This window comes from Argentina silus (genome assembly GCF_951799395.1).
Source record: "Argentina silus genome assembly, chromosome: 13".
Lineage (NCBI taxonomy): Eukaryota > Metazoa > Chordata > Actinopteri > Argentiniformes > Argentinidae > Argentina > Argentina silus.
In genome coordinates, this window is record NC_139667.1 from 10051213 (window position 1) to 10059448 (window position 8236).

An 8236-nucleotide genomic window follows, 5' to 3' on the forward strand; every position below is an offset into this window, starting at 1 on the left:
CTAGTAAATCTCTGCTGTAGAGTCAAATATCAAAGATATGATTTTGTTTACCCCCCCCCCCTCCCTCCCTTACTGTATATCAGGAAATCATAAACAACTTGTGTCACTGTTTCCTTGCACGCTAGCCTTTGAAGGCACCCCCACCCCATCTTATTACCATACCCCATAAGGCTTATTCACAACACATTCATTAATGCAGATGAAACATTACAGAGATGTCTGATTCAAATTAGGACCAGGATCCAGTTCCATTCAGCATGTTTTTGGAGGACCCCCACATCGTAAGGAGCAGGAGAGCTTCTCCTGCTGGCCCGTAGAGGGCGCTCTGATACAGAAGTGGAGAGGACAGGGCAAGGGGGATGGGTGAAGAAGATAGCATCTGTGGGAATCTGTTGACTTGTCTTTCATCTCTTCTTAGGTCACAAGCCTCTCCTGCTCATGTCATACGGCCTGGGGCAAGTTGGCTTAACAGAGATGTGGGCGATAACGATTAAATTGAATTGCTTAATTGTTGGTTTTTATCTTCGCGTGCACCTACACTAACACATTCTTCTGCTGGTACTACTGATAAACATGCTTTACCCTTAAGGTAAATGAGTGTTTCCTTCTCACGCTCACAAAGCGCCCCCCACCCTGATCACACACACAGCAGTCCAAGTGGAAGACCTATAAATCTGCTTGAGAAATGTTTTTTGTGAAGAGGTTTTTAATTTAAAAGAAACTGTAAGAGAACCCCCACTCAAGGGTGGTGGGGTTGAATGTTCGGACATACAATACAAACACATTCATTGCAAGATCATCAAGGAAACCATTCCCACTGATCAAAAATGGCAAAGTAAAAATCCAGAAAAGCATATTTCAGGTATAAAATATGTTGAAAGACATTTCAGAGTCAAAATACAAACTACGACACCAGATACATAGCCTTTCTTTATGACAAACTGAAATGTGGGTTTTCTATAGCCATGGTCCAATCCTGTCACTATAGAGACCAACTATGAATAATGGGGTTCGTTTACAAGTCTCGCTGATGGGAGACATAAGCAGGCAAAACGGAGGCATCCATTAAAATGACCAGGCCGGTTACACAGCTGTGCCTCTCTCCAGATTCTGTTTGATCTCCGCTGTGTATTTGCCGTAGAAACGCTCAGCCTTCTTGTTGAACTTGGCGTTCCTCTCGTTGATGTAGTCGATGTCTGCGTCATCGTTGTAAGCCCTGCGTCGGCTGTACTTGGCCCGCTTCTCGATCCTGCGGAAAAGCGAAGGGGACGGTTAAGAGAGAGAGAGAGAGCGATACAAACCGATAGGCGCACCATCACGCTAACACACTGCATTCAGAGAAAACTCCCAATCTCTCAAAATCATTTCCAAATCACATGGATAGACAAAAACGGGTCCATAATCCCTAAATGAACACAGCGCACATTTTAGAGGCCAAGGCGCTGGTGGAAAACCTTAACACTCTTCTGCTTTAATACACACAGGCGCGCACACGCACGCACACACACACACACACGAACACACAGGCACACACACACAGAGTCAATTTACTAACTCCCAGCCTTTATTTAGTATGTCTTCAAAGCGGAGATGTGCGTCATGCCCTGGCAGCCAGCGCCCTGTCTAATCTCTCACAGGAGCATCACTAACACAAGCCTCCCCAAAATAGCAGAGCAAAGAGGAGAGGAGAGAGAGAGAGACGAGAGAGAGAGAGAGGGGGGGGGGGGGGGGGGGGGGGGGGGGGGCTGGGGGTAATACAACCCAGAGACACATGCACTAGGGACAATTCCGGTCAGGTGAGAGAGAGAGAGAGGGCTGCAGGATTTGACCGTAGCAACATGTAGCATTGCTGCTTGACATTGGTGTGCAACAGGGATTCATACAGTACCAGTCAAAAGTTTGGACACACCTTGCCAAGAGTGTACAAAGCTGTCATCAAAGCAAAAGGTGGCTACTTTGAAGAATCTAAAATATAAACCATATTCTGGTTTGTTTAACACTTTTTTGTTTACTACATAATTCCATGTGTTCCTTCATAGTTTTGATGTCTTCAATATTAATCTACAATGTAGAAAATAATAAAAATAAAGAAAAACCATTGAATGAGAAGGTGTGTCCAAACTTTTGACTGGTACTGTATATACATGTGGCACACCATGCGTCACCCAGATAGGATGATCATAGCAGGACCATAGCAGCCATCCTTGCAGATGCTTCAGAAGTTGTGGTCATTTTGGTTGAGGGTGGGGGGCGGTGAAAACTGGAGATGAGGGCTCATTCACTTGGCTTACTTCCCGCCAAGATATTAGAGAACGACAGAAACAGAAGGAGCGAAAGAGAGAGAGAAAGCCTTCCAGCACCTCCCCTGTAAATGTGTCTTATCAGCCAGGCCCATCACGGCCTTAACACTGGGGCTCATTCAGGGAGATCAGATACGCTGGATCCATGCACGCAAAGGTCTTCCTCTCCCACTTGCTGTGTGAGAGGGCTCTCTCTCTCTCTCCCTCCCCAAAGACCACTCTTTCTTGGCCTCCCGTGCATTGAATGTGGGGGGTCAGAAGAGGACACGATGCTTCTCCATACTGTGTCCTGCACACTTACTGTTTCTCCACATCCTCCACCATGCGGTCGATGCCCTCCTTGGTTGGGACGTGGGTCCCGTGGATCAGGGTGTTCGCCGTGGGGTGGAAGTCCTCGCCACTGTGGAAGAAAGAGAGAGAGAGAGAGAGCAGGAGAGCGAGGTGAATATGCGACACTCATGTCATATCACGACCATCATCCCTGTTGTCATCCATCGCTCCCCGAGTCGAACACGGGCCGCTGGGACGTTGTGCTTTGGGTGCATCTCCTTCACAGCTCGACATGCGGCAGCAATTAAGAGGAGAAACCTGCGGGTGACTGAACTCATCTTCTGGCTGATCCAGAAAACCCACCATAACTAGAACCATGCTGCTCCTCCTCTGTGAGCGTATGCCTCGCATTGAAGCCTTTTTTAAAAGACGTGAAATGGTTCAGTGCGTCTGTGACGATGTCCAAAACCAACCCAGGGGGCAGAAGTGTGTGTGTGTGCGGGGGGGGCACACTGAACATTAAGCGAGCGCTTTGTGCACATGTGACGGGAGAGAAACTGTGTGATAGTGACAACCTCCTTTAAAATAGGAAAATGCTTATGTCTTCCTCAACGGCTGATTTCACGGTAAGCCTGTTAATAGCGGAAATATTTATGGGCCGGCTTACCCTCGAGGAACGGGCGACAGTGTGTGACCGCCTTACTGGAGAGAGCATATCAAAGACATGGGGGGGGGGGGGGGGGGAGAGAGACACTCACCACTCCTCTCTCTGCCTCGCGTAGCCGTCCATGTCGGGTTTGATCTGCTTGGTGAGGCGCTGGTACTGTCGCAGCTGGGCCTCGGCGTAACCTGCGGGCCAATGGCAGCAAACAAGAGGGACTTCTAATTACCAGAACAAACGACAAGCAGGCGCGAGGCCCCCGCGACAAAAACCTGCGTCTGGTTAGGAGAGATGAGGAGCCCCCCCCCCCCCCTCCCACCCGCCTTTTAAGCCCCTCTGGTGATAATTTTCTCCCCAGAGATTTCATTCAGAGAGGTTTTGATGCAACAGATGGCAGCCATATTTGAGGAATGCGGCAATCTTTTTTTTTTTTTTTTTGGCAGATTAAATTGGAGGCAGTTAAAAATGATTTATCCCAAGGGGTCTTTACACGCACCCAGAATTCCTCAGTACATGACTGCTTTGCGGTCGAGTGACAGTACCACCTCCGGTAGCGGGCTTTCATAGTCTAATGTCTACTACATTAGTGACTGGGCCCTAGTACAGCTAAATAGTCTTATTAACCAATCAGGCGCTGTCGCTGACATTAAGCAGTCAAGTCACTCTTTCCCACTTGTTTCTAACAACGACAGGTGAAAATATCATGAGATGGCTGATTGCTAAGTTAAAGGGTTGAAGATCTAAGGGACACCAGGGGAGCTCTCTGAACTCCGGATCGAGGCCCCAGACATGAGGTTGGGACATATCCACATTTTCACACCTTCCTGGCAAAAATACCCAGTTATACACCCCAGTATCAGTCATTTTAAATCCTAAACTGTTGCAAACACAATTTTCACAGGTCTGGCTGTTCTTGGACTCCCTTCTCCATGTGCTCGGGTCAAATCACTTATTGTAATAGCTAGCATTCCCTACTATTCCTATAATTTTCCTTCATTTCTACACCTCTGTGGCCGCTGTAGCTAGTGATGGACCACAAACTGGCCTCAACATTGATAACTGATTGAATAAGAAAATGACTATCTACCCTGAATTAGAGTTGCCATGTCCTGTTTTTTTTGGTTGCCAGAAAAGACTTGATACGATGATCTTAATCTTTCAGAAGAACATAAACATTCTATTTTTCCATGCTCTGATAATCAGTGATTTTTTAAAGCATCACTGATAGGTGTTGACTACAGTATGAACAGTAGTCTCCAAAATAGTCAGACTTTGTAACAAACTACAAAGATGATAGCGATGCATACTCTGGTGTACTGTATTATGGGATATCAACCCAACCCTACCCAGAGATGTTCTATACGAAGGAAATAGGCCACCCCCTTGACTTCCAATTGGTTGTGCAAGAGACAAGTAAGTGTCTGACAGATGTGATTACTAGTACCAATTGTGTCTTTCTTGCGCAGTTTCCCCCGAGCAACGTGCGTGTAAGACTAGAGCTGGAGGCTAGGACAGAGCCCAATAAAGAGTCCCTTTAAGCCATTGCCACTGCTGTGATCTACGATCAAACGGCCACACTAAAAGTTTCTACACACTTCAGTGACATGAAAAACGAAGGAATAGTTCCAAAGTTCCGTATCTTTTGGGATGTGAATTTGTTTTGTCATGCCCTCCTAAAAAACAAAACAAAAAAACAAACAATGTTTGGTCTGTCTCTTCGTAAATAAGAGCGATATGGCTGCTCTGTGAGGCTGCTCTTCCTTTAAAGAGGCTTCGGAGGCCCTGACCTGACGAGGCATCAGGCGTGTGTTGTGTGAGTATTGGCATCTCGGTACAACGACCCTCCTGACCCTTCACCTGAGAACCCCGGGTCAGCGTTCTTCTTCTTCTTCTTTCTCTCCCAGCGCTCAGCATCCTCCGCGCTGATGTCCAGCAGCTTCACCCGGTCATAGTTCTCCCCTTTGGCTGCACACTCCTACACACACACACACACACACACACACACACACACACACACACACACACACACACACACACACACACACACACACACACACACACACACCACGTCACGCCAGAGAACAGCCATACAGTAGAGGATGCCAATACAAAGCCATAGAAGGAAATTAATGAATCTGCAAATGATGTGCTTACAGCTACTTTACCACGATACTTGCCAGCCCATAATATTCACCTTCTATCCTCAACACACACATTACCCTGGGGTATTTGCCCTAGCTAAACTTAACACCCCCCCCCCAATACATCACATCTCATTATGGACCTTGACCTACAAACTAAGCATGTCCACTAACACATTTGCCTGTTCAGCTGGAAATGGCCGCCTCTTTCACATTCATGTCAAAGACAATACTCCATTTAATCATGTGAAAGTGTACCTTTTTCTTTTCATCCGTCATGATTTCCCACTCCAGACGGGCTTTCTTAGCCTCCCAGTTGGACGGCAGCTTCAACCTCTTGTCCTCCTCCACAACTTCCTGGTGATTGAGCTTGCGTGCCTCATTCTACAATGGATCATGTCACAACATACCTCCGGTTAACTCAATTAGTGCCAAGGGTGAATACTAATAGACTAATATATGCCATTTAGCTGACACTTTTATCCAAAGCGACTTGCATTGCAGTGAGTGCATACATTTTTCAGTATCTATGGTCCCAGCAGGAATCGAACCCGCAACCTAGGCGTTGTTAGGGCCATGCTGTACCAACTGAGCCAAAGAGGACCATGAATAAAGTCTCAGAGACCCAAATTGTCATCATTCTAAAGTACCAAGGGTAGGCAATCAACAAGTATTGTTGCTAGGTAAATACCACATAAAATACTTGGCACTCCAGGTGGTGAGGGTACCGGAATTGTTTGGCAGTGAGTTAAACGCAGATGACGGTTCAAGATACAGCATTAGTAGACAAATATGTTTTGCAGCGCTCACTCAATGTTGTACAACTCAACGTAGGTACCGTTGCCAGTATTGTACGTGTGAAATAGGACAAGCAGATCTCACTCACCCTTTTAAAATGCAGTTCTCGGAACTTTCGGAGTCTATCCTCTCTCTTCTGAGATGAAGTACTTTCTGTCGGTTCCTCGTCAGCGCCAGCGGTCGAAGCAGACACCTACGAATAAAAGGATGGAAACACTACTTAAGCTATAGTTAGTTAGCTTGCTAGCTAACGACAACATGTGGGCTAGACATGACTTCGCCTGGATATCAACACAATGATACATATTTATAAAGAAACCTAGATGACTAAACTGGATTACAAAGTGCGTGTTATTTTGTAACTAAAATGCTAATAATAATAGCCAGTTAGCCGCTAAGCTAGCCAGCCCCAACAGACTGTAAACAAAGAGTTGACACGCACCGAAACGAGTCTTCTATTGATTCCAGCAATTCATTATACACATCGTTTTGATCTTTGAAAACTGACAATCGTCGTATTTTTTTATTTTATTTGATCAATTCAACATTTAATTCGTTAAAATCACGAACCTCAGAACAGGACGCCATGGCTGCACTCGACAGGAAGTCGCAATGCCGGATATGACGCAATTGAAGGAATCTGCGTCCCAGTCAGAGGAGAGCTGGTGGATCCTGTCCTGTTGACTCTCAACAGACTCACCAACTCATGTAGACATTCAAACTGCTCAAATAAAAAGAAGAGGAATGACATTTCACTCCCAATCGATGTTCTTTCCAAATCCAAACTCACGATCAGCTAAATTCCTAAATGGTTGGTAAATGATTACATTATATGTAGTATGTATATATGTTACGACCCCTGTGTAAGTACCACCTATATGAACATAGGTTTTAAAAAATAATGGACAATGACTTGTATTGGTCCAGTATGTCATTTGGCGCTATTGCCATTAGTTACAGAAACTATGACAAAAACCTGCTAAATTATGAACAGAGCTATCTGAGCATTCACTGTAAGCATTGCGTCAGCTGTGTGAGAGCCAGAGCTTTTATCGTGACACCATGACAAAAGTCATTGCTTTGCATCTTGTGTTTCATAATAATGTCTTTGTGTTGAAATTATAACCAGACCATCTTGCTCTCTTTTAAAGATGTTTAATCGAACAAAAATATTGCTATATCAATGGAAACAAGCATCACTCACGCAGTGTGATTATGGATATGACTGGAAGTAATAGAATGAAAAGCATGAAAGGTCAAGCGTAAAGTCATACATCAGTTTGCCACACAGAGAGACTGTTTGAAGTCTCAGTTGTCCGTTGTTATAGTCGTTGATTGCACAGAAGGGGCCGCCCATGCAATCAACAATGCAACAATTTTTTCCCACAAAATCTGCATCTAGGCTTCTTGTACATTGAATATCATTTTTAGATCTGATCGGAGGACAAAATTGAAGATTTTGAAAAGCAACTTTAGCATGTTTGACGTGCCAAAATCCATGTACTCCCTGTTCGATTGTGTTATACTAATAGAGTTCTTTCAGAGGATGTAATTAAGTGGAGTTTATAGTCTTAGATTAAAGCATCCTGAGATCACAGGCAATGTTAATGGACTGATGCATTTTCACTGGAAACCAGATGGGAGCACATCACAGCAAAGCAAAACAACACTAAACCAACGGGCAGGGCCCTGCCATCATTGTGTTACAGGAAATAAAAAAAAGAGGGGAAAGTACTTAAAAAAACGACTTTTGAGTTAAATGCAGTAAACCAAGTAAACAGTACCAGCACAAAATGGAGGCTCAGAGACACTCATATTGAAATAGTGAAAGAGAATGCAAAATGACACAGGATCCCTACTCTAGCAAATTGTGGCCTGCGTGAGAGCATCTTTTTTTAAATGTGTGTGTGTGTGTGTGTGTGTGTGTGTGTGTGTGGCTCCTCTTTCTTGTTACCCAAGAGCCATAAATCTCTTTCCAAATGTTGTTTCCATATCTTTCAAGATATTCATTATTATCACATACACATAAACACATGTCAACCAATCACTCCCCTCAGGAGTCCTCC

General features: G+C 44.8%; 1 protein-coding gene across 1 annotated transcript; it reads right to left on the bottom strand.

Annotated features, from left to right (window-relative positions):
- Positions 1-688: 688 nt before the first annotated feature.
- syf2 (SYF2 pre-mRNA-splicing factor) lies at positions 689-6782 on the bottom strand. Its single transcript, XM_083683166.1, has 7 exons — positions 6741-6782; positions 6259-6363; positions 5631-5756; positions 5089-5206; positions 3329-3419; positions 2602-2700; positions 689-1249 (listed from the first exon to the last, which is right to left on the bottom strand). The coding sequence occupies exons 1-7, from the start codon at positions 6756-6758 to the stop codon at positions 1084-1086; spliced, it is 723 nt and encodes a 240-aa protein (XP_083539292.1). The 5' UTR covers positions 6759-6782; the 3' UTR covers positions 689-1083.
- Between the last annotated feature and the right edge of the window lie 1454 nt (positions 6783-8236).

What these genes read in the sequence shown, in the direction of transcription:
- syf2 (XM_083683166.1), bottom strand. An exon ending in TGACGGATGAAAAGAAAAAG is followed by an intron (nt 5,207 to 5,630) that starts GTACACTTTCAC and finishes GTGTGTGTGTAG; the next exon opens with GAGTGTGCAGCCAAAGGGGA. An exon ending in GTGGAGGATGTGGAGAAACA is followed by an intron (nt 1,250 to 2,601) that starts GTAAGTGTGCAG and finishes GCTTTTCCGCAG; the next exon opens with GATCGAGAAGCGGGCCAAGT.